The 27,797-nt window shown below is 38.7% G+C and overlaps 1 protein-coding gene and 1 long non-coding RNA gene across 6 annotated transcripts; both read right to left on the minus strand.

Moving 5' to 3' along the window:
• Nucleotides 1-802: 802 nt before the first annotated feature.
• On the minus strand, nucleotides 803-26,253 carry LOC139980750 (uncharacterized). 2 transcript variants are annotated; one of them, XR_011797672.1, is made up of 5 exons: nucleotides 26,104-26,253; nucleotides 6,759-6,924; nucleotides 4,121-4,248; nucleotides 2,405-2,553; nucleotides 803-929 (listed from the first exon to the last, which is right to left on the minus strand). It is a non-coding gene; the product is annotated as an uncharacterized lncRNA (long non-coding RNA). The 2 variants fall into 2 exon arrangements; XR_011797673.1 differs by lacking the exon at nucleotides 6,759-6,924.
• Nucleotides 17,127-24,450, minus strand: LOC139981487 (uncharacterized). 4 transcript variants are annotated; one of them, XM_071993901.1, is made up of 6 exons: nucleotides 24,044-24,450; nucleotides 21,829-21,937; nucleotides 21,078-21,270; nucleotides 20,437-20,593; nucleotides 19,547-19,671; nucleotides 17,127-18,686 (listed from the first exon to the last, which is right to left on the minus strand). In XM_071993901.1, exons 3-6 carry the CDS (start codon nucleotides 21,078-21,080, stop codon nucleotides 18,600-18,602), a joined length of 372 nt encoding a protein of 123 aa, XP_071850002.1. In that variant the 5' UTR covers nucleotides 21,081-21,270; nucleotides 21,829-21,937; nucleotides 24,044-24,450; the 3' UTR covers nucleotides 17,127-18,599. The 4 variants fall into 4 exon arrangements, 2 of the variants coding, with proteins under 2 accessions (XP_071850002.1, XP_071850001.1); XR_011797864.1 differs by lacking the exon at nucleotides 21,078-21,270; XR_011797863.1 differs by lacking the exons at nucleotides 21,078-21,270; nucleotides 21,829-21,937.
• Nucleotides 26,254-27,797: the final 1,544 nt, after the last annotated feature.

A 27,797-nucleotide genomic window follows, 5' to 3' on the forward strand; every position in this document is an offset into this window, starting at 1 on the left:
TGTCAGAATTTGTAACAATGGCCTAACGTTAACGCCTGCAGTGAAGCCTATAGCCTATATATTGCTCCTTTGAGGTCTATAAAGTGGCCTGATATTATCTCAATTGACCTATTGTTAGCACTACATGTTCTTCCAAACGTATTATTCCACAAAGATGCGTCCAAAAACCCATTCGATCACTTTGTTAAAATATCCAGAAAGACGTTACCCTGTTGCTATTTGGCACTTCTCCTGTGATTGAATACTCGGACGGATTGATATCGACCCTATATTAAACATGCGACCTTATAAAATGGCTCATATTCAGTGAGTCGTCGCGCATTATTGTAGACGGATACGTCTATTATAAGGCTGCCTGTTGTATAGTTTGTTTCCAAACAGCTGTCTGTTTTGCCGACATATTATTGCCCTCACCATGAAACATGCTTGACTAGAAACCGTTTTTCTAATTTTATTGCATAAAATACCACATGTTGTTGCTATACTGAATCTTGATATGTTAACTATTTTTCAGGCCACACTTGTTCTCAACTTTACACAATTTTTAACAGCGGGTCAACAAGGTACACCAGCTGTTATAGAACCACTTTGCATGCAATAATCGGGGCTGACTTTGACATTGTTCCTGATTCTGACAATCATTTTGGCCGATCAACTTATATGGTCTCCACTTACTATGATAGGTTTTCTCTTGCTTCTCCGTCGTTTTCTCATTATTGAGTAGTGAAGGTTTCCGATCGTAACAGTAATATTATGGAATATAATGTAACTTTCTATACACATATAAAAAAAAGTTACCTTTGATCTCGCTGGAATGGCTGGCCATTCAACCACTCGAAATAATCATTACCTTTACTTCGCACGATTCCAATCCACACAAGCGTGCATGATGGAGACGTTCCCTCTGCATTGAACATTTCCAGGGTGTCCTGAAAGTTATAGAAGATAAAGTTACGATCAGTGGCGGAGCTAGGGGTATTGGTCAGGGGGGCGAGAATGGTCTGTAGGGGCGCTTTCGACACTATCTAAGCGGAGCGCCACGACAGGTTGGCGCGGAGCGTACAGTCATTTTTTTGAGTAAAGATACTCCCTAGATCGCCGGATATGACCCTTTTCGGGCCTTGATAATTTGCAGATAAACGAAGAATAAATAGGTGTCATCGCCATTTTGTCAGAAAATTACACCAACAAAATGTGACAAATGTCAATAGGTATTTGAGAGCGCAATAAAAAAGACAATATTAGAGAATATGTAAAAAGTGGTAAAAAGCTGAAAAGGTCGCCAGCAGTCCATTGAGTCCGTCGGGAGGGGGGGGGGGGGCATCCGCCCCCTCTGACTGTAGGAACCCTCCGCCACTGGTGACGATCAAGGTTGACTATAGAATTGCAAATTGCAAATCCATCCACACACTCGAGCGCTCGATCCCCCGTCATGGTTGATTTTGTCCTATATCAGTGGCGGATCGGTGATATCGGGAGGTGGACTGTGAGTGTATAGGGCCTACATCCGATTCAGTTAAGCTATTTTAACGGACCCTCCGCTCCCTCCCACATAAAGTTGATACCTGTACCTCCAAGTAATCAACATTCACTCGTTTCAACCTGGGTATACCTGTGGATATATCATATTTTTTCTTCTTACAACCCACACGTCACTACTCATCCCCGGCCATCTGCCGTTCCTCTTGACGGACCTAGACACCGTTAAGCCAATGTTCACCCAGTGCAGTAAACACTTAGCACACCTTACCTTCACCAACCCCTTTCTGCTTCGTAATATATACACACACATTGGCGTATGAAAAGGGGCCGCTACCCACTCCTTATGCGCACTTTGAAAGAGGGGGTGAGTAGGTATATGTTTCTGCTGAGAAGGCGCGTAGCCAAGGGCGGGGGGCGAAGGGGCGACCGCCCCCTCTTTGAGCATATTTTTTGTATTTTCTTTATAATATCGCTCGTAATTTCAAAATAGAAAATGCTTAGATGCAACTTACAATGCCTGGGAAGTGCCATTTCCAGAGATCTGGGAGGCATTTTCGGCCAAAATTGTCTTTTACGCTTCGCGCCAACACATGGTGGCGCTACGCTTAGATAGTTTGCCTACAGGCTTCGCCCCTCCCTCGGCAAATTCCTCGCAACGCGTCTGCTGCCGACTCACTTTTTCAACTATGAATGTACTCGATAGCACTGCTAAATCATTCAACTGAATCATTTTTATTAGCAAATAAGCCGAATGGAATGATCAGCCTTTTTTAGTTCCATACATCCCCCATAATACTTCTTAATACGTAAAAGTTTCGAAGCAAAATTCAAAATGAAATAATGCAATTCATCGTATAATTGTATTTGTTTGCCTATTACGCTTTGAAGACTTCGGAAACTTTTATTTTCTTAGTTTTCTTACCAGTAGGTTTTGTGCTGAATTAGAGACCGCAATACCCAGTCCCAACTTATCTTGACAAACTTTCCGCGATTCGTTGAAGTTTTGCTCTACTTCTCTACTTCTACTACTCATTCCGATCGGGCTAAGATTTGTGGTCCAAACGTTCGAATCTTGGAAAGACGAAACAATAAACATGATCAATTTGATTGCAAGTAACTACTTGGAAGACCTTCAGATAATGTAGGCCTGATTGCCTGAACAAGAATTGGAATTGATCAAAAAGAGGTACATACAGATCGGTTTGTTCAATGTATCATCGTATACAAGTGCATTCTCCAATATGTAATACCACAGCACATGTATAGGCTATATGCGTTTCAATATAGCATAGAAGAGGATAATTAATTGGTTATAGGCAATGAAGGTAGCACGGGCGTATCCTGCATTTATAACGTATAGTAGCTTTCATGTGCATGTAAACTCCGTGCACGTGTTTATTCGAGTTTGATTTGAAAGTAACATGGGCAGTGATCGTAGGCGTACGAGACCATTTCAGTTTGGGGGGCGGAAACTTTTGTGCCCGAGAGTTCCCGTGACACTATCTAAGCGGAGCGCCACCATTAGTTGGCGCGTAGCATACAAGAATTTTTTTGGCCGAAAATGCCTCTCAGATTGCCGGAAATGGCCCTTCTGAGACCTTGCAAGTTGCATTTAAACATTCTTTATTTTATAATCTCACGTTTAAGAAATTTACATTTCCCCAAATATTTGGTAAATTAGAAGAAGAAAAAATGGTAACATGACTTTGAAGGGGAAAAATAGGACAGTATATTTTTTAAGCTCCTATTTAGTTACCGTATTTATTATTTTAACACAGTACTCAGCTACCTCCAGAAAAAGATACATTGTTCAACGACACGTAGGCGGGATAATGTCGCTGTGTCGGGTGAGACTGCAATTTGTCTCACAAAAAAGTATAAAAAATAACAAAGAATACGATAAACCTGTACTTCTAGGCTTGTAGGCACCCCCCCCCCCACCATCCATGAACAAGAAAACGTTTCTTATATACACTCATGTCGGGGATGTCCAGGTATACAGTTGACTAGTTAAACAAACTTTTGAAAGTGCAAAAAAAAAGTGCAAAAAGCGTGGTAGCCCAGATGAGCTGCGCTAACGGTGGTGTTACACGGAAATATTCGGGCAACATGATGCTAAATAAAGAAATTCATTAGGCCTATATTAATATTAATGTCACAAAACAAATAACATAAAACGCTCTCCACAGAATTGTCGGGCAAAAATTTGAAAAAGATTCGGGCAAGCTACTGCATTTTTTCAGGACTTTTGCCCGAATTTCTTGTCCTCTGGAAATTTGGGGGCAGTCTGCCCCCCCCCCTGCCCCCCCCCCCCCTCCGCCTCGTACGCCTATGGCAGTGATAGTAGTGGAACTAAACTAATTATTAAGAGCGAAGGGGACAAGTATGTTTAATTATAAGTGACTTCAATAGAGACTGATAAATTCGTTTGAAAACGAAATACTAAAATATGAACAGTGAGAAGTTACAGTGGGATAGGAGGACACGGGGTGTGCGGGAAGGAGGCTAAAATGTTATGCAGTCGTTTTTGGACTTTGTTCCTCAATCGTAAATGTCGTATTGCAAAGAAATTAGCATACATATTATAAAGTTTAGTTGAGACTGATAAAAATCGCTGGAAAATAAAATACTTAAATACCTTTGGTCGGATCCCTTTCGGATAATCCTTCAATGAGGTAAGATGTACAATTCTCTGGATCCTTTTCGCTTATGTTTCATTGTAAGGATCCATCTACGTATAGGCTTGGCTATTGTAACAAACTTTAGCTGTGATGAAAAGAAATATAAATATCAAAACCGAAAACGAAAACGAAATATATATTTTCTGTTGTTTCATCTAAATAAAACCGACTTTAATTGACCCAGAAAGTTTATTACACTAGTAATTTACATAATGGAAAATAATAATTAGTGCCTATGAGTAAATAAACAAGTGAATAATAATATGTTGCGTCACACTAAGCCTCGTATACTGGAACCGATGCGGTAGGTACAGCTATAAGGTTGGGGAGGGGGGTTGGCAGGGAGTGGGATTAATAATGATGCAACTCTGTTTCTTTTTAGTTAAGTTATTCATTATGCCTGAAGATATATATGAGAGGTTTTGCTATTATATTATCAACCGGCATCTAAGCCCCGTATACTCCGCACAATCCTTCCCCTATACAATTCCCCTTCCCCTATACAATTCCCCTTTCCCTTCTCCCCCACCCTCCGTGTTTGAATCTCAATCCGACCCACCAATATGTTAAACATGAATATCATTGCATACACCGGTGAAACCTTATAATACTACACGTAATAAATGAAATTTTACATTCAGATATTATAAACAGTGTTACCAAAATGGTAGCTGTTTTGACCTGAAACATGCTTCGAGTGTCCCTTCACCTGTTCATGTATTACATCTGTAACAATCAAACCAAGAAGAACTAAACAGTTGAATGTATTACACATATTCGCGCCGTCAAAATAATTGCTCCGTTGTATATGATAAATCTTTGCAACAAAATTCCTCGAACCTAACAAGACGTGAGGAATTCCACATTTTGCTGCAAAATGAAAATATTTATCCTTCGTCAGAATCTTTCAAGTTAACAATTTGTAGCTAAAGGATAAAGTGAAGACTTTACAGACGTCCGAGCAACCTACGACACCTTCTTGTGCGTGCTGCTGTTCCACCTCTAACTATAGTAACCCTACACCCATTCAGCACTTGGTACTTTCAAATGTGATCGTACTTCGAGATGCATCATCTGCAGTCGCCACATTGTTGAATCCAATTCCATCACCAGCCACAGCATGCAACTCACACATAAGACTAAGGGTCACATCACCTGCACAACCACTAATGTCATCTATCTGATCTCTTGTAGAGTTTACGGCACCCAGTATGTTGGCGAAACCAAATCCACCCTCAAGAAGCGATTCTATGGTCACAGATCCACTGTCAACACCATGAAGACTGAGACCCCAATTGGAGAACACTTTAACCTTCCCAGCCATACCATTAACGACATGTCTCTACATGGGATTGAATCCTTAGGTAGCCGCCCTGACCTAGTACGAATCAGCAGAGAGAGGCTGTGGATGCAACGCCTTCACACCATTCAACCTCATGGGCTCAACATTCAGGAAGGACATGACAAACTTCTGTCCCCCCCCCCTCCATCTCCCCCACGTCGGCTCATCATTGCAGTTCTTATAGTTAATGTTAATCCGTTGTTTCTTAAGGTCAACCAGAATATGTTCGTTAAAATTCATATACGCAACAGAGCACCCTTTGGATGACATTCAACACCATTTGTCCTTAACAAATTGGTAATAAATTATAAACATGTCATTTGAGAACATATCATCTTAATTTCTCCCTTTGAGTTTTGTATTGCAACTGAGGAACTAGTCTGATGGGCTAAAAGGTCAAGTCACTTTAACTAGTGAACCTCAACTGTTTAAAGGGTCATTCCAAAAAAACAAACAAAAAATAAGTAAATGTGCTATACAACCCTAGCTAGACCGAGAGCAGTGGTTTTTAACGGTCCACGGCATATCAAATTTAATTTGGTTCCCGAAGTTATCAAAACACAATAAGGGGTATATATATTTTTTTTTGTGAATCTCAAACAAAGTTCATAAAATCACTCAGTTTCCGAAACTACCTACTATCCGGTATGAGAATTGCTACAACACTGTTGCTTATAATGGGACCATATTGACACTGGTATACTTTGGTCTTCTTGCAAAAGTGATATAGATTGAATTCTATGTATATTAAAATGTTATCACATGGTCTTGCTGGCTTGTGTGTCTCTGGCATTGCAACGAATATAATGCTTGTTTTGGTGTAGGTTGGGTAAATCTTTGCCGACACATTTATACCCAACAATGAGTTTAATTGCTTGGCTTACCACAAATAACCCATTACAATAAATTCATTCCACCTTCAGAGTGACAAGAAAAAAGGTTTTTAGGGAATTCGATGGCGCTAGTTTGAAACAGGGTGTTTTTTAATATAAAATAATTATATGGCTTTTAAAGGCATCCGTAGATTCACTTTTAGGAGAATAGCGCCTCATCAGGCCACGTATTCAGTGGACGGTGGCTGCAAGCATGCCGGTCGCAGAGATGTCACCACCTCTGGCCAAAGGCAAGGATTCACGCACGCCACCTAGTACGCTTCTGGTCGATTTGACCGACCTTCTGCGCATCCTCCCGGGTTCTTTTGCGACAACAAGGGAGACATGGTACGGGATCCTAGGCCACAAAAAGTACCATACCTACAGCCAAAGGTATTATCGCCAGAGGCCTGTCTTGAACCCTAGCCACGATTTACACGACCGACAAGGAATGAGTCTTTCGTCACCCGCTTAACAGCATCGGCCACCACATCAGCTAGTAATGTTATGTGGTTGAATTAATATATCAAGACTTTAGCGTCGACTGCTGAAAGAGAAAAAGAAATTTATCGTGTATAACCAACCATTGATGGAGTCGAACTCAGTTTCATCGGGTTACCAGTCCACTGCTCTACCATCTGAGCCATTTGACAAGTTGACATTTAACGAGCTTAAATAGGTATTATTGGTTGGATACAATCTATTGGTAACAGTGAATGACACTGCCTTCAACGAAATCTCTATTCATCCTGTTTCACTCTCATTAGAACAACGGATCTGAATATCTGTATTGACAAGAAGCTCACGCTTTAATGTCTTTGTTTACATTGCAGCAAGCAGTAAGAATGTCGTTTCCTTTCAAGACGTAAATGTACAATAGGCTTATTCCCCGATACTATCGATGAATTCGAAGCAAGCAGTAAAAGAAAAACCGATTCCGTGAAATCTTCTTATTCACAAAAGGTCGCTTACGATTATGCTCGCAAGAGAGTTCTTGTTGTAGGTTGTCTCCCTTACAACTATATTCTATGCAGACGATTATGAACTGGGATTAAGCCTAACATTTCAACAAACAATTTCAAGACCTTTTTGAATGAGGAAGGGACAATACTTATTAAGTCAAACACGTTAACTACATGTGACAGACTAATCTTATTTAGGAATCTGAATGGCTGGAAATAGCACAGTAATTCGAAACTCGAAACAGAATTCATAGGGTTTTGAGTTTATGCAAGTAGATTTGGGAAACACGGGGATCGGGAATTCGTCAACTACAAGACTTTGTTTAGCCCGCAGTGACTTGTTGTATTTATTGATACTCTGAAACTGCGGTATTTGCGTGTATATTTTGTCAACACTCTGACATGGTCGACTCTATCAGTAGCTAAAATCTCTATAAAGCATAAGTTATAGGAGACAATAGCTAGTCCCTTGCAAGGTCGTAGCTACTCTCCTTTCACCGCCGCCCCTCCTTCTCATTCATTTGCCGATACGTTACTGAACCATGACAGTTGTATATTAGATCTCTATAACAAAGATATAAACGAACGGAATAAAACTTAAATTTCCTCCTCCTATTGATTTGAAAAGAGGTGTTTGCGTCCCCTCTCATAGAGTGTGGGTTTGAAAAAATTGAACATAGAACAAATAAATGATTTTGTCTTTCATCCAGAACTCACCTTAATTTATTATTTGTCTTTCATCCATAACTCTGTTTTACTCTGTTTAACAAAAGATGTTGTGTCATTGAAATAGGCGTGACATGACAAAAATCAGGTTTAAGCATGAAAGGTATAAACGTAGTTCGGTAAATTGGGTAACCTTATGTACGTAACCATGGTATCGTCTTGTATTAGGATCTTATATTGCCATTAGGTAACACGCAAATGTGTCACGCTCACTTCATACGATTTGACGCAAATATTTCTTATCATCAAGAACATGCAAAATTGAGTGGGACCATCATATTTAATTAGACGATGGGCCAACGGAGACATTCCTCCCTCCCCCTAACTAACTTTAACTTCCTCACCCGACCCATGCAACACATTTAATCTTGAAAAAAATATATATAAAATATATAAAGTGCCCTCTGGAGGGGGGTGGGAGGAGGGGGGAAACATTAAAGGTACCAATCGGAACGTATGCGCACTATCATGCAGCCAACATGCAGACAGCCAACACAGCTGATAGTGTGCCTGGTATATATATATAAGCCGTGTGGCACTCTCAGTAGTCTTGTTCATTCATACGTGGGTTTATATCTGACCATATTGGAGAGTCCCCATGTAGCTAATAAGTGCTTTCATTGTTTCAGTGTCAAGTGCGTAAAATCAGCTTGAACATGGAAACAAGAATGAAAAATGCAAAGTAAAAAAAAGAAGAAGAATAGCTAAAGGAATCGCCGTGTTTGCACCTTCGGCAACACTTTGTCTTCATGACGACGACGACGACTACGACGACGATGACGACGACGACGATGACGACGACGACGAATATGTATGTATGTATGTATTTTAGATCCACCTGCAAGCAGGAACTCGCGAAGAAGCCATCATTCGCTTATCAAAGCCGCAAGCCGACCGAAGTTAGTCTCTTAGATTCATATTTAACGTCCATGATTATGAATTGTCAATTTTCAACAACTCTGTAACTGGACGACATGCATTAATCTTGGAGTGACTCGAACCGGAGACCTTGTGATTGAAAGGCACCGGCGTTAACCACTGAGCTATAACACTCCACTATAGTCCTTTCAAAAAGATTTAATATGGAAATGAAGGTGGTTGCGTTAAATTACTATACAACAACAATTCACTTCTTCGCAGCTCCTCTCCATTTGTGATGCCTGAAACAATTTAACTCTTCTTTCATTAGCCGAAACTAAGTTTTTAACCTCGGCAATCATGTTACATGAAAATTAAGTTAAATAATTGAGTTATTTTGTCAGCAATAGTTGTATCATGTAGCTACAACAACTGGTTGTAGCTCCATGATTGTATTAAAAACGTAAAAAACGAATGGTACTTTCGTAATTGTATTCATCTGTTTGTTTTAATATCTTTGTAGACAATACCTACGTTGGCTTGAGGCCGAAATATATCAATACTGGGCGATGGATTATAGGCTGACCGGCCATTGTAATGGAACGCGAACATCGTACTGAGGTTAAAAGGCTTATACTGTACATACCTGATTAAAATCGGGCCCGCCACTCCATTCCAATTGGTTTAAGCCAGTTTCATTGTTTCGATAATATCAACCTACACAAGTGTTCATTCTGGGTTTCCTATATATTTTCACTAAATTTGACATCTGACCTTTGGTTCTGGTCAAATTTGAAGAAAATCCGCCCAGCCGTTTAGGAGGAGTTCTTGACATAAAATTGCGTTATAAATGTAAATTTGACCTTTGAACTCGGTCCCCATGGCAGCCACATTTCAATGTTTTCCCTTGGAGTTTGAGAAACAAAATCGAACTCATTTTGACCTTTGGCCTCTAACTTTGGACGTTTGGTTCCGGGGGTCTGCGACACACAAAGGGTTTACCCTGGGGTACCGTCCCATCAAGTTTGAAGAAAATCGGCCGAGCCGTTTAGGAGTTTTTGTCACAACCTTGTACACACACATCCCCACCCACACTCACTCACATACTTCTTCTCATTTCTAATGTGGGTTGAAGTATAATATCTCATCTCCCTACACATTACACGTAGAGAGATGAGATAACAAAGAAGTTCACGCATGTCTGTGCTAAATCAAGGCTGCTCTGTTCTCTTGACCATCAAAAAGTTCATCAATAAATATTCTAAGAATCAAAAGGCAGCAATTATCAACAGAAAAGTGTGACTAAAGTGATAAGTAACCATCGTCACCACCTCTGTCAGACCTTTTCTACAAAGTAATAATCATATATATATATTGATTATTCTTTAATATAACCTTTCATTTTACCCATTTGCAAAAAGATTCACATTTACTGATGGCTATCTGTCTTACTGAAGGAAATTTATTACTGTCAGTTACCGTTGTTACAGCTACTTACCTCTCCAAGTTTCACTTGAACAAAAGTTAAAAGGTGTCGCTATTGATCAATTGGATGATCTCCAGTTCGTCCGATATTTTGATCATTAAGTAATTGTCAATACTTTGATTACACTATCTACTGACAACCATACGAAACCGAAAATATGTTAAGAAAGAAGCGTGTAAAACGTTTCGATTATATCAAGCCAGATAAATCTTAGGATTAATGTGCAGTTAATATAGTTGAAACAATTATCAACAAACATGTCGAATGGAAACTAGATTTAGATTGGTTTAGGAAGATAAAAGTGAAAACTGGAAAAGGAAAGCGAGCATTTTCTTTATTATATGACAACATTTTAGTGGACATTACATTGTTCGGTCTAATACGAGTATGGTTGAACAACTCCCTTTGTCAAAGTAACCAAGGGCGTAGGAACCGGGGGGCTGGGGGGCGCAGCCCCCCAGTGAAAAATATGGGGGGCGGAAGTATCATTCCGCGCCCCCCCCCCCCGCTTCGCAAGTCAGAAAACCCCTTTTTCATTTCCAAATGAGAAAAAAATCTCATTTGGAGCACCAAATTGCATCTAAGGCCAGGTGAAAATGCAAAATTATTTACAAAATGGAGTGGGTGTTGAAGTGTGCTATATTGCACCAAATTGCATCTGAGGCCACCTGGAAATGCAAAACAATTCCAAAGGGGAGGGGGACACCCCCTCCCCTTAGACCCCTCCCCCAGGCCGGCCATCAGTCTTCAGCCCCCCCCCCCCACTCAAAAGTACTTTCCTACGCCACTGAAAGTAACAAATGTTTTATAGAAAAAGTATTACTATCAGTGGCGGAGTAGCACTCTCCCTAACATCTACTGTACACCACCAGGGCTTTGGAGTACATTCCAATGAAATTGAATTACTCTCTGAAATGTATTTCTGTGCTAAAGTTAATATATAGCTACTGCAGAGAACTATTGGAAATCACTGTAACTTTCACAAAGGTCCGCTCCAGGGCTTTGAATTAAATTTCATAAAAATTGAAATTCTCTCGCTCTTCACCTCAACCCCCCCCCCCCCCTTGCCTTCTTTGAGTTTCTTTCTCTTTAAGATAGAAAAGAATTATATAATGTTTGAATAGTCAAGCGTCTATTAAACCTTTTCATGGACGATTTACAGTCTAAATATTAAGTTTTACAATATCAATACGGTGGATGTCGTTATGACCTGAATTTATTAACCATTCAATCAATGCTGCTTGCTGTACAAAGAGAAATATGAATGCTGCTTGCTGTACAAAGAGAATCATATTATATAACAGTTACCGCTCACATTGGCTTATGTCCTAACACGTCTTTTTCTAACATAAATCTTTTTCCTTTTGAACGATACAACTGATTTAAGGACAATAATGGAAACTTGAGCAAGGGCATAGGCGTACGAGGCGGGGGGGGGGGGCAGGGGGCAGACTGCCTCCCCCAATTTCCAGAGGACAAGAAATTCGGGCAAAAGTCCTGAAAAATTCGGGCAGCCTAAGAGGAGAAAAAAATATATATATATATATTTTTTTTTTTTCTCCCCTTAGGCTGCCCGAATTTTTCAGGACTTTTGCCCGAATTTCTTGAAAAAAATATATATATATTTTTATTCTATATATATATATATATATATATATATATATACATATATATAAATATGCAGTAGCTTGCCCGAATCTTTTTCAAATTTTTGCCCGACAATTCTATGATTTTCTTTATTTAGCATCATGATGCCCGAATATTTCCGTGTAACACCACCGTAAGCGCAGTTCATCTGGGCTACCACGCTTTTTGCACGATCAATTTTTTTCTAACTAGTCAATTGTTTACCTGGACCAAGGGTGGCGGAACCGGGGGGGCACAGGGGGCACGTGCCCCCCCCCCCCACTTTGCCTCAGGTTGAAAATGTGCCTTTTTTCTACATAAAAATTGAGGTGCCTCAAATTAGCAAGAGACCAGGGAACCAGAATGAACACTCGGGAAGGGCCGTTTCCGGCCATCTGAGGGGTTCGTAAAACCAAAAATTTTATAGTACGCTCCGCGCCAACCGATGGTGGCGCTCCGCTCAGATAGTCGTGCATACAACTTTGCAAATCCTGGCTAAGCCTGTGCCTTTTAATGAATTTCTGTGGGGCAAACTCAAAGCTATTTCGAATGGGAAAAAATTGTTAAGATATTAACAAGAAAAAAACTCTAATTCGGAAGATTCCTACATTAGCAACTAGCATGATTTCACCTCATTTTGTCTCAAAAGAAAACTTGTTCTTGGTTACCCAATTTGCGCATTGGATATTGCAGTGCTAGTATGCATATTTTCCTTTGGGGGGGGGGGGGCGTTGATGGAGTGACGTGTATACACTAATATGATAAAATGCAATAAGAGTTATAAAGGGTACTAAATATAAGGCTGCATCAGTCCAATCGAATTTCTGCAAAGTGCCCTTTGATGTCGGTGCCCCCCCCCCCCCAGATTAAAAGTGCTTCCGCCGCCCTTGACCTGGACATCCCCAACATGAGTGTTTATAAGAAAAAAATTCTTTTTCATGGATGGTGGGGGGGGGGGGGAGTGCAGGTTTATCATATTCTTTGTTATATTTTATACTTTTTGTGAGACAAATTGCAGTCTCACCCGACACAGCGGCATTATCCCGCCTACGTGTCGTTGAACAATGTATGTTTTCCTGGAGGTAGCTGAGTACTGTGTTAAAATAATAAATAAGGTAACTAAATGGGAGCTTAAAAAATATACTGTCCCATTTTTCCCCTTCAAAGTGATGTTACCTGTTTTTCTTCTTCTAATTTACCAAATTTTTGGGGAAGTGTAAATTTCTAAAACGTGAGATTTTAAATAAAGAATGTTTAGATGCAACTTGCAAGGCCTCAGAAGTGCCGTTTCCGGCAATCTGAGAGGCATTGTTTGCCAAAAATTTTCTTGTACGCTACGCGCCAACCGATGGTGGCGCTCCGCTTAGATAGTGTCACGGGAACTTTCGGGCACAAAAAGTTCTGCCCCCCCCCCAAACTGAAATGGTCCCGTACGCCTATGAGCAAGGCATTAGATCTAAGTATGATATCATCGAGTCACTTATGATAGGATTTTTTTATGTTTTTGTTTACTGCCTGTACTGCTTATTAAACTGCTTATTATAGATGTGAGTTTGGAGCAAGGCAATAGATCATTAGATCTAATGGCACCAACTTTGAAAGCATGATACATCCCAAACAGATTTCTGTTTGTTTTAATGGGGTCTAAGTGGTTTTTTGTTGTTGTCTCAAACATATATTTATAATAAACCCAATAAGTACGATAGATGTCAGACGTATGGTAGTGCACCTTTATTTGATGTGCCTCGGGGAATACAAGCGTCACATGGTAAGTAGTCAAAGGATAACGATTAAATACCCAAAAGCATGTCACAAAGACATAACACCTTCAAATCCTGAAATAAATATATGTTTAGAAATGAACCCATTGTATGTACACAATCGTATTCCTGGCAGCCAGAGGTACATATATTTTAACTCTCTCTACCCACTTCTCTCTCTCTACCTCTCTCTCTCTCCACCTCACACACGCACTCACAAACGAATTATTTCGAGGACGTGGTGATTCTTTAGAAATCACATCCGTGGACCTGGAATTCTTTTATTCAAGTCCTCGGTCAGAATACAAAACAAGTGCACGCACACACACGTACACACGAACCCAAACACATGTAAGTTTGTGCAAAACTTAACATTTTAACAAATTAAAATGTGGTACACCAACGTTCACGTCCCAAGCTTAGTTTGCCCGTGATGTGCATGTTTTCAAGCGCCCTCATTTAGATACTTTCTCAATATTCTTCTGATATAGGGTGCCGGCCCGAATTATTCAAACAGTTACGTCTAGCATAACATAATTTATAGCCTACATAGTTTCCTAAAATAAATATACAAATTAGTTCATGTATATCACAACTTTGATTTGATATTTTACATTAGGAGTGACATTGAACTAATTAATAGATTAACGTGATTTGTTACATTAATTTAACACTTCAATTATGACAGGCTTTACGTATATTTGTTTTGATTGACATAATGGGGAATTCTAGCCGCTGTAACGAGGCTATCATACACCGAATCTTCATAATTGATACATCTTACCATATCTGAAATCCACTAGCTATTAATGAAAAGTGCTAGTAATATTTCTACTTCGTTATTTCGTCCTCAAGATATGCAACAAAAACATAAGATACTCCTGCAGCGTCTGGAATGTTCCTTTTAAGGCTAAATCGATTAAATTTCTTCGAATCCGGATCTTAACCCGATATGTTAATATTAATCTAACCAACTCAACCAAAAATGTGATTTTAACTTTATGACAGTAGCATATCACAAATATGGATAACATCTCATACTATTTGTTATGCCAAGTCCAACTTCTTTCCTTGGTGAGGGTTTAGTGGTAGATAAAACACTGCCAGGGAAGTATATATACATTATACCTATTTCTGCAGAGACTCGCATGTACATGTGTAGCCACACCCTTTTAGAGGTTTACATTCACCACCCCCGCCCCTTCGGCCCTATACGTCCACCCAGTCTCTCCTCATTACCTCCCTTGTTATGAATTCTGATCTGCCCAGAGCTTTGGAGGAATATACTCTTATTAAAAATGTAAGTAAATTGGGCCATCTACCTAATGAGAAATACTGTTCGTTGTGGTTAAGATTTGTTTGTCGACAGTTTAATTTGCGACGATTGGTTCGTATTGCACCTCAAAAGACTATACTGTATATGATGAACGGTAGAGACCTTATAGTGTTATACACCTAACAATGCACATGCTGGGTGTATACGTAATTGCATCTTTTTGCGCCGCTTCCCAATTATTTTTAATTTTCGCGCATGCGTTTTAGATGGAATATCTTCTTTTTTTCAGAGAAATAAAGAGTTCTTTTAAATATGAAGAAAAGGGCTAGTTATATTTTACATTAAAAAAATGTTAGTTAATAGAAGATTGTGCCATAATTGTGAAGTTCCATCTCATTTGGTGTTCTGGTAGAAGGCATGAAGGCACAACTGAGGACAATAAAGTTGGCTAGTCATGTCTCGTTATTTATAGGAGAGTGACGTAAGGGATTAAAGATAATATGGAATTTCTTTTGCCCTTTCCCCTCTCTCTTACCCCCCTTCCTGTCCTCCCTTCCCCTGTTCCCTTCCCCTCCTACCTTACCCTCCTCAAGAAAACACTAGACAATGTTGAAATCTCTTAAGTATGTTGACTATATTAGACTGGGAGCCCAAGGGCCATGAGCTAAATCGAACGAGCTTTCAATATCTGGGTGCAATATAGAAAGTCACTTTTTCTATATGTTTCATTGATGTTTTCTGTTCTCTTTTAATATAACAATTTAATTTTTCTCGTTTTAATTTGTAAGGGACCAGACTCGAAAAGTTATCTTACTTCTGGGTCCCGCTGCCTCATTGCTTTAACTATGAATTAACAAATGTACATCTTTGTGATTTAATGGCAGCAATAAACGAAACGAAATGAAATACACAGATATGCATGTATTCTTGTCGTGGATCATGTGCATCGTGTGGACCTGGGGAGTCTCTAATATGGTCAGATATAAACCCACGTATGAATGAACAATTAGTGTACTGCAGAGTGCCACACTACTTATATACCGCGCACACTATCCGCTGTGTTGACTGTCTGCATGTTGGCTGCATGATATTGCGCATACGTTCCGATTGGTACCTTTAATGTTTCAGTAATACCCCAGGGGGCATCTCCCTACCCCCCCCCCCCCCTTCAGAGGGCACTTTATAGATGCAGCAGGTGTTCCTAGCTAGAAATTCCATGTTACTCTACAATATTTGCGCTTGTACTCTTATTTTGGTACCTCGTTTACGTCGGGTCAAGGCCCTGAGTTCCCGGTCTTCAGGACTAGTTGAGCGAGGGTTATATACAATGTTAAACCTTACATGAAACATTTCTACCAAGTGTGGTATATCATATTTACGTAAAAAATTATTGAAAATGTATGCAGCCAAATGTGCGAAACAGGTTTGGTGCCATCATATAACAACAGAAAAGTGTGTAATGCTACTGTGTATACTGTTCGTACACACACTATACACTGCATATAGTCTGAGACTGAGAATGATATCAGACAAGCACTGTACACTCTAAAAAAGTTGGTCATTTTTTTGCCCAACTTTTAACCAACGCTGGGGAAGTATGTATCCAACCAACTGTTGAGCATTTTTTGCCCAATTGCCGCTGGGTAATGTTTTTACTCATAGTTGGGCATATTATTTTACCCATAAATAGTAATTAAGAAATTACCCAACTGGCCTGTTGGGCAATGTTTATCATTTGTTGGCGAAATATTGAATACGAATATCATATGGTTGGGTATCCTTTACTACTAATTGGGCAACATAGGGCTATTTATTGGTCGATATTTCGACATTATTTAAGCAGGTTTTCTCCCTTTATTGGGTAATGGATAGTTAATCAATATATTCATAATGATCAATCCAGGTATTTCACTATTTCACGTTTTTTTTACTGACTATACACAAAAATGTTGAATGATATAAATTAAAATAGGTGGGATGAACATGGAAGGTTGGATGATTGTGAACAAGTATAGCATACACCAAACCCAAAAAGACAGATCTTACAACACAGTGTATTGTAGAATGATTTATTGAACATCTACTTTCTTGAAGCAGCATATCAAAACAAATTTAAAGCAGATAAAACAGATGAAAATCATAAAGAAAAAATACACTTATCACATCCCACTTTGCTATTGTAGCATGCAACTATTGTCAATCAATTGTCATAGTAACATGTAACTGTCATCCACCCATTGCTATTGTAGCATGCTACTCACGTCAACCCATTGCTATTGTAACATGCTACTCTCATCCACCCATTGCTACTGTAGCATTCTATTTTTGTCTACCCATTTCTATTGTAACATGCTACTCTCATCCACTCATTGCTATTGTAGCATGCTACTCTCATTCACCCATTGCTATTGTAGCATGCTACTCTCTTCCACCCATTGCTATTGTAGCATGCTACTCTCATTCACCCATTGCTATTGTAGCATGCTACTCTCTTCCACCCATTGCTATTGTAGCATGCTACTCTCTTCCACCCATTGCTATTGTAGCATGTTACTCTCATTCACCCATTGCTATTGTAGCATACTTCTCTCGTTCACCCATTGCTTCTCCTGTCATTGTTTATCAAAATGTGTTTATTTTTACACTGCGCCTGGTTAGTTCTCAAATTCAAGAAATATATGAGCAGGGAAGCATTACCAACCCATGTAATCAACAGTTTAAGGATCATGAATCAGAAACTGTTTTGGCACAAGTCTAGATAAGCTTTAAAAGATGACCAAAGGCTGATTCCCATATTAAATCTTCTATCAGTAATAGAAAACTAATCCAAATGAGACAGCACAGGTAGAAACACATATCTTATGTTTCAACATTTAATTACGTTTTAGTTTTGTTGGAACGAGACTGGTTAGCTAACACCAGATCATTGTGATGCTAAACCAAAGCTAGGGGTACCATCATGTCATGTTAGTACTCTATGCACAGGTTTTCAAAAATATTAACTGATTTTGTAAGACATTACTGTGATGGTGTTAATGAATATACAGGGTAATCTATTAAAACAAATTATTTTTGGCTGATTCAGTATGAAATAAAATGGCAAACACTTAAACATGAATGATGAAACCAAGTTAACTGATACTGTAATTCACCAAATTCCTTGAATGCCAAGCCATGAAAGCTAAGTAATAGAACAATGGAAAAATCATCTGTAATTTTACACAGTATTTACACTTTAATTTGTTCTATCAAGATGTAATGCATGATATAAATACATGAATAGTTAGGAATGAAAGAACTACTTTGAATCTGATGCGATGAATGCACGCAGATTTCGAATGGAACTTGTGATGCTTGCCTCAGTGAAGTCATAGATCACAACCTGCAAAAACTGCCATGCAATCTTACACGTTGGTTGATATTCAATGTCAAATATGTACATGGCCTTAAAGCATACGTCAATAGCTTTCATGAGTGACTGCTGAGGGAGTGCATTCCGTTCTATGATGACATAAGTTTGTGATGGAGTTATCCGACTTCCCTGCACACAACAAATGGCTGTGGGGTGTCTGTTGCTTTGAGGGTCTTTACATATTGGTCTATGTCAAACATTTCCTATGGAAAGAAAGAAAAATGCATTATTTTAAGAAGTGCAGTTATCTACAATTTCATGAAATGACACAAATATAAAAACCATGTAGCTATGAATATATATATATATATATATATATATATATATAATAAAGTCTGTTCAAAGTATCTCTTTCGAGATCCGGCTTTAGGAATCACAAATGATTTCGAGTTGGTTAGCATCATGTTTGATCTTTAGAGTAAGGCAAAATATGTCACCAAAAACAGAACTAGTATTGTTCGATACAGGTGACAAACGCCTACAGTGGAATTACGACCTTCCTTACCAGTTTCGAACCTCTGGACATCAGCGTCCATAGCCTAGTGGTTAGGGTGTCCGCGTACAGAGCGGAAGGCCCGTGGTTCGAATCCCGGTGGAGGCTGAAAGTTTTTTCACTGTTCTTGATTTTCCAACTCATTACGATTTTCATTTATATATATATATATATATATATATATATATATATATATATATATATATATATATATATATAATATATATATATATATATATATATATATATATATATATATATATATATATATATATATATAATATAAATGTAAATATAAATGAGCAGTCTTCAACAATTTTGAGATCCCTCTAAGCTCCCCATTTTACTGGAGCTGTCAAGAAAACTTTCAAAAATTTTACCCAGTGACCTCAAATAACATTTGACCCTCCCCCCCCCCCAGAAAAAAAGGAAGACTTCTTTTACTTAATATGGTTGATATACACATCAAATATGAGATCTGTCTGAGCTTCCCAGTCTGAGTTATTTGAGTCACTATTTCAAACCTGCTGTTTGAGCCCTGCATTCAAATGGAGATGTAGAAAAACTTACTGGTTGCACATCAATGAAGCAGTTTACTGAATCATTTGCTGAGTTGTGACCCTTTCTACCCTTTCCACTCCTTCCACTTCTGAATATGATAGCTAACAGGGAAAAGGCCAGATTCTTTGTTTCTTCTGTGAAGATAAAAACAGTTAAACTGTTAATTATTCACCCCTTAAAACTGGCTGGTTAAATTTCTGCAGAATACAAAATATAATATTTAGGCACCTTTTAAAATTTCTGTTTATGAGAATCACTTCCATTGTTAAACTGTCATTGTAGTAATGAGAGAAGCAGTATACATTCTAACCTTTGGTAACGTTAAACAACCAAGTTTCCAAATATTCATTACGTGAAAATTTTTATAGTCTCTAGAAGAGGCACTTTGCAGATTTTGACCTCTGGCTGGTGACCTATTTCTATTAACAAGAATAAACTAAGGATAACAACCTCACAAGATATGATCATATATCAATACTCAATGGTGCATGTGCATGGACAGATTCATAGAGACACAGTCTGATAAAGGGTTGTCACTGACATGCATGTGCCATTAACATTGCCTGATTGATGTGGAAATATTGCCTTGATGTGAGAGTACCACATACTTGGAGTCCCCCTTAAACTTAAAGCAATGTTAGACTTCATTATTAACCATTTAAAAGGTTTCTTCCAATTGTCCAAAAAAACAATTAAAAGGCTCTATTCCTTGATTTTTGAACAGCAATCACCAATGAGAGGCAGCATACTATTAATTGCAGGAACCGTATTTTAAGTACAAAGCAGTGAGCATACTTTACTGTCAATATCACCATTCATGTAACTACAGCTCATGACAATCTAATTTGATGGACCAACAAGTCAACATATGTCTGTTTGTTTTGTATATTAAGGCTTACCCTTTGTGAGGTCATCAATGTTTGTATTCTGCATACCAAGGACCTCCCTCCAATTTAGCTGTTGGCTGTATAAATTAACTTTTCTTGCCACCTTCTCCCATCTTTGATAGAGTTTGTTTGATCTTGATGGATACAGCAATGCAAAGTCTTGCTCAATCTAAAATAAAAATGAAATAGTTTTTTTAAGTCACCAGTGGAACATGACTCTTTTTGGGAACAGCTGCATGCTAGACATGGAAAGACTCACACATTAAAAAGCTTAGAAAATAGTTACTGTGGAACCCAATTATTTGTGGATTAAATGATAATTAATGATAATTATTTCAGACCTTTAACAGCCAAACAACATACATAAAGTAACCCAGGGTAACGATGGTTTCATGAGAACAAACTATCAGTGAACACTGTTTGGCATTCTGCTTTACTATTCCCCCTCAATGTGTAAGAACATAGATTACCTGCAGATTTTACATACACAACTTTCATTTAAGCCTTACAAAAACAAATCAAATATGTCTATAGACAGCTGTCTTTAAAGATAAAAAAATATATATGAAAATGCCTAACTTGGCTGTAATGAGTGTCAGGTGCAATCATATTAATCATTAAGAAAGAAAGCAAAGTATTTAATAGAATTTTACCATTCCTGGGTCCAACAATTGTGGAAACTCAGCAATGGTGGTGTTAACACTCCCCAGACTTTCTTTTATTCTCTTTTGGCGGTAGAAAGCTGTTTCCCCATGAAAACAGTAACTTGGTCTTCAGGTTCCTTGTTGTATTTAAGCCATTGATTCATCATAACAAGTTCTTCTTCATTTTCAGGTGCTACTGGTGCTGAGAAATGAATTGTAAAGTAACTTCTATGTAATTGGGTTTGCTTTGTGCGGGCTAATTGCACTTACTCTTGGATGCTGACTGCAAAATGAACTGGACAGGCTTGTTAATGCAATATACAACTTTAGGTGTTCATCTGGATGATGTTACTCAATATGTAATATGTACCTACAGTACTACTATCATCATTTTCCTGCAAAAGATGATAGAAATCTATCCTACTATAACTGAGAAAGGATAATTTAAGTCATGCCTCATTGTTGCAGTTTCATTTTCATTGCTATAGTCTATGTCAGGCCTATTGTGTTCCTTGTGTTGACATTGAGGAACTCCTATGAATGGCTCCTGCTGAGAAGATGCTTTGTCAAGTGATGTTTCTTGTAGCCGCCACATAATGTATTAAACGTTAGCACACATCTACCTTAACTGCAAACAATTTTCACCCTACTTTTATTGGCAATGCCATGTACATGCTTGAGGTGGAAAAAAAGTTTCTTGTTGCCTCCTTCTATAGTCCTAAGGCATTTGAAACAGGTGCATGACATCTTTAGAGCTTACCTCTTCTCGCCAACCCTTTGAAAATTTCAGTCTCAGTCCCACTTTGGGAATCAATTCTTTTATACTTAATTCATCCAACAAGGCGAATGCAGTCACATCAATTCCATTTCTGTTGAGAAAAAAAAAGAAAGAAGAAAAACAATGAACCACAACTTATCATGAGAAGCAGAGTTTGAAAGCTTCGTGAGTCATATCATATGACTGTAATAGGACTGGATGTTGATGGATGCTGCCCTATTGGAAGCTTTTGCTTTCAAATTTTAACTTTGAAGTCAGTTTTGAAGGAAGTTCCATATATACTATTAGCACATGTTAATTTGTTTGTGGTATTGGGCAAGTTATTTTTCTGGTCTAACCTGCAAAGCATCCTTAGTGATAACACTTGTCACAGTTTGCCGCTTTAATTTATTTGCAGGAGCCTAAACATCCCTTAAAATTAATTTATATTGTATATATTCATTATTACGACTGACTGAACAGTGCCCTACCCCCCCCCCCCCCTTTATGACAGTGGTTGCAACATTAATAAATACCACCATGCACAATTGTGACAACAATTAAATTCATTGCCATCAAGGTATAGCTGATGCATGGCTTGACATTACCCACAGCTGAAAGAAGCTGCGCCATCATGCCCTTTATATTTTGCTGTTAATGCCCCATCTTACAGTGTTGTACATTGTAAACTTGTATTACACTTAGTTGCACTATACAGTACAGTACCTAAGTCTGTTGGCTCTGCCCAGCACTGAACATTTTCACCCAGCACTATATCAAAAATCGCCAATTACGTTGTTCACTCTATCCATCTGGTGCAAGGAAAACTTCAAATATCTAACCTTACTCAATTACTGATAGAAATTTTGAAATTCTACACTTAAAATTTTGTGTATAGTATTAAATCAATCTTACGTTCTAAATTATTGTGATAGTTTGCATCGTTAAAGCATCAGTTCATATATAGTTAACCTACATAGGCTTAGCTTATTATCGTTGGCGAGCTTTGCACGTGACTTACTGTACGTACCGTTAGTTACTATAGTAAAGTATGTGTTACTACTTGCTACAAAGCTTCATGACAATGTAACAGGGCAACCTTAGTATAATTTGATTATGAATATGAGGATCTGAATACTGCATTTGTCATTATATGCAAGCAATTTGCCTCATTGAAGCTAGCGGCCACTAAGTTCAAGCGCAGACAGTACTCTGATGTATATATAGCTCAATATCAATGATGAAATGATGAATGCTGTTAGTGGCTGCGCTTACAAGTCTTAGTCTTAATGGCTGCTAGCTTCAAGCAAGTAAGCTGTTAACTGGTGCATATAGTGATCACTAAACTAACTTGGCCCTATTCATATGCCCTAGCCTAAGCCTACAGGATTTGTTCTCAATCTTACCATTTTTTTTTTTCAAGTTACAATGTATTGGCTAGGGTAATACAGGCTTAAACTACGTTAAGTGGTTATGTTTGAAGTAAATATTCAAAGACATCGTCAGTTTTAAGGGCTCCAAAAGTAGTATTATCTGGTATCTAAATACTGAGCAAATTTAATTTGACTTCCATCCCCCTAGGCCTACTCTCACTTTGAGTTTGACTCGAGTTGACCTTTCCCCTCGTTTTGACCCTTCCCCAATCTGTCACTAGAATAACAACCAGTTCGCTAATTCTAAATTTAAAAATTCCTGGGCACAACCCTAGGTTACTAGACCTAACGTCAGACGGTAGGGTTTGCTTGGTAGCTTAATTTGTACAAATTCGATCGAGCAAATTATAGGCATAGCCTAACGTTAAGCCTGTGCTAGTTGGCCAGTAGCGTAGGCTAAGTAAGTGGGCTAGAAAAGTACTACGTACACTACTCCTACTATCTACGTACCCTTGGAACTTGTACATTAATGAATTTCATGCACGGTTATCTGGTGTCAAGTTAGGTCCCAATGTCTTACGTTAATATTAACATAAATTCAATTCCAATTCGATCGTTGCAGCTACTACTAGTAGTAGTATAGCAATATAGCCAAAAGCTAGGCCTAATTTGGACCTAGGCTATACTAGGTAAGTTACGTTTGACCTATCGAGTAACGTTACTCGTTATGCTTTTCGACCTTACCTGACGCTATCTCTTTGTATACCAATATTTACATCATTTTCATATCAACATAATATAGGTTTGTAATTTTGTCAGCCTACTCTTTAATAGTACATCCTTACCTTGAAACTTGTCTATCAGCTCTTCAACCCCCCATTTTTGTAGGATTTCTTCGATAGGCCTGCCCATCTTCTGTATTTTCATCTACACTCGTCATCTACACTGTATGTATGAGCTTATGCGATGATACGAAACGTACGGTGTTTGTCCATGCAAACACACACAAATGTATAGGCAAAACGTTCATTTTTTCGTCGCAGATGTGCGCGTCGCACAAGTACCAGTGACTTTCGATTTGGCGGGACGCTTACCAAATGTTGGGTATATTTCATTCACTTTGCACAGCGGTTTACTAAATTCTGTTTTACTATAAGTTGGTCAACACATAGAGCAGGGATTTTGACCAATATTGTTAAAGAATTCCCCAACCGAGCACTTGCCCAGAAAATATTACCCATCTTTTTTAGAGTGTAATGGCTTTCGAAGTGCTCTAAATTCCGTGTTGCCAGGCTTACTATATGCACGAAACTGATCGTTTTTTCACAAACAGTTATAACATATTTTCCCCAGTTAAGAGAAGCTTTTGCAAATTGAAGTAAGATGAATCCTATCGATCATCCAATATGGAGAGTTGCTCTGTAATTTTAGATGAAATTAAAACGAAACCGTAAACTGAACTTGTTATCGCATAACCTTCTGTGCTGCTCAGCCCTTAAATAGTCTAGTAATTAAGAAGCCTGAGTAACTTTTACTTTTACAAAGTGAAGTGCGTGATCTTATCCATCTTCCAATATGGAGAGTTGCTCTGTCGCTTTAAAATGAAATTTAAATGAAACCGTCAACTTAACTGGTTATCGAATAACCTTTTTGTGCTGTTCAGCCACTTAATAATCCTAATAACTTATAAATTTTACTTTCTGTCTAATTAAAAACAGATAACAAGAGATAAGGAAAACTAAATGTTGAGTGAGTGTGCTTAAAAGTTGACGACATTGTTGTGGGTGGAATTCTATAGCCTTACTGACGTTGAACAGTCATTCAACGTATATGCTAAGATTTAACATTAATTTTACAAGACAATTCCAATGTTTCAAATAGTCTACTAAAGCAAGTTGAGAAGATAAGGAGAGTTTTTTTTTAAAGAAATATATTTCATATCATGTCGTTATTATATATTTGGTAAAAGTGGAGTGTTATCTCAGTGTAGCTGAGTCTAGCACAGTGTAGCCCAGTCTAGGCGTGTTAGCTCAGTGGTTAACGCCGGTGCCTTTCAATCATAAGGTCCCGAGTACGAGTCACTCCAAGATTAATGTATGTCGTCCAGTTACAGAGTTGTTGACAATTGACAATGCATAGTCATGGGCAAGAGCGTAGGAACCGGGGGCTGGTGGCGCCAGCCCCCTCCCCCCAGTGAAAAATATGGAGGGGCGGAAGTATCATTCCGCCCCACCCCCCCCCCCCCCCCCGCTTCGCAAGTCAGAAAACCCCTTTTTCGTTTCCAAATGAGAAAAAATCTCATTTGGAGCACCAAATTGCATCTAAGGCCAGGTGAAAATGAAAATGGTCATGGACGTTAAATATGAATCTAAGAGACTGACTTCGGTCAGCCTGCTGCTTTCATAAGCCAATGAGGCTTTTTTTTATGAGTTCCTGCTTGCAGGAGGATCTAAAATACATACATACAAAAGTACGATTGGCACCCTCGAACCAATCCCAGCCGATTACAACAAATACAACTTCCCAGAAATTGGGGTACCATGGATCACGCCAAGGATTTTCCATAGGTTTGTGTGAGGTGGTACATGGGTAGGTAGATACAATTTCGGCAACTCGAATGTACCTATATCTTTGTTATGGTAATTTTCTAAATACGTATTTAGAACATTCACGAATGTATTGGAAGATGCTCCGGCGATATTAAGGAGAAACAACCCTATATGAAGCTGCCATCAGCAATTTATACCACAATGATGACAGTAGTAATCCTGCTATTCTGTATTGGTCAAAAGGTTCAACTTCGTTCACAATTTACCGTTGGTCCTTATTGTAAGTTGGATGAGGCAGAGTGAAGTGAATACTGCACAGCCAACCAGTAAATATACTACTTCAGAGGTATGCTTACCTTTGAATGGAGTCAATCATAGCTGGGAACGAAGTATAATCAGAAAACAGTGGAACTTGTTGCATCATCTGAATCGAATCTTTATGGTCTCGTTCCCGGCTACTAACGATTTAGGTCAAATAACCAGTTCACTGATACGTACTTGTTCCTTGTGCTCCGTGCGAACTTTGCTATACAGCTATACCCGAGAATGACACAGTTTTTACTATCCAGTACAGAAACCGTACAGGATGCTAAACAGTAATATCGCGGTGCTAAGAGTGGCACAACTCTGAGAGGGGATTAATGACCACTCTGGTTTTGCTCCGTGGTTTATTTACATGGTTTTCATCTATGCTTTGATAAGAATCTCCAATATATGCAGAATAATATAGTGTCTTCTTTCAAAACACACTAAGCAAAAGAGGAGTTTCCGGGCCATTAAATAGAAGTTGAGCTTCCTGTCCGTACATGACGCATGCTCATATTGTACATTTCCAGTCGATTGATGTTTCCTTTTATTTTACTATAAGGCTAATGCAAATTTAGTCACGTTTTGATAAGGTTTCGTTTGCTAATTTAAGACCTTCAGTTCAGCTACACAAGTAAAACACCGTAGGCCTTAGCTAAATATCGGAATTACGCAAAGTTTCAGATTAGTCTCTCAATGCCTTTGACATCGTTCCCCGTGCACTTGGTATCGGCAACCGCTCACGTAGTTTACTGTGTGTATGATACATTGCACCTCATTGACCATCAGTGCGCATAAAATGATGTCCGCATTACATCCGCCGCGCCCTGGCACTAAACGGAATTTTGCTGGGTAAGTGTACAAAAGTAAGGACGGGTGGGATGGGGTGGGGTTTACATAAGATGGGCACAGTGATATAGGGTCGACTTTCCAATTGAAGGGTTGTGGTAAAACAGAAGTGTGTATGTGTGTGTGTTTCGGCCTCATCATGTGAATAATTGGATTATGGTTTAGTAGTCGGGTTCCCTGCAACGATTTTGCACGCGACTTTTGTGAGTGTATCGTGTAATATTGAAAACATGACATAAGATTTTTTTCCCGTAAAGGTTGCAAAATCAATACAATATCAGCTTCAACTTTTTAGTGAAATGTTTCGATAAGAAAGAAATTCGGCCTGGACACCCGATACACATAGCGATCACAGTTACTACTGTTAATCTTACAGTTTTGTACTTTTGTACCACAGTAAAAACTGGATCGTGCTATCATTCGGTAGCATGTGCTATTAGGATTACAGTAAGAACTGAGGATATGTGTAATTCCAACAAATCCAGTTGTTTGGGATTTGTTGGAATTACACATATCCTCAGTTCTTTCTGTAAACTTAATAGCACATGCAACCGATTTATCAGATTTGTCACCACGATCCAGTATTCACTGTGGTACAAACCTTTAGATTAACAGTAGTTACTGTAATCTCTGTGTAAATCGGCTGGCCTGAAGCATACGAACACGTATAGTAGACCGGGTGTCGTGTGATGAACTATGTACTCCTATGGGATTGGAAGAAACTGATAGATATACCTATTTCATTCGACATATTTCGATCTCTTTCACACTATGTGACAGTCTCTTCCCATCAAGAACATTAACATGTTACATGTCCCAATGACAATGTGGAAAACTGACAGATGCCAATTTAAATTCGACATATTGTGATTTCTTCCAATCAGAACCCCGGAAC

This window comes from Apostichopus japonicus, chromosome 15, assembly GCF_037975245.1.
Source record: "Apostichopus japonicus isolate 1M-3 chromosome 15, ASM3797524v1, whole genome shotgun sequence".
Lineage (NCBI taxonomy): Eukaryota > Metazoa > Echinodermata > Holothuroidea > Aspidochirotida > Stichopodidae > Apostichopus > Apostichopus japonicus.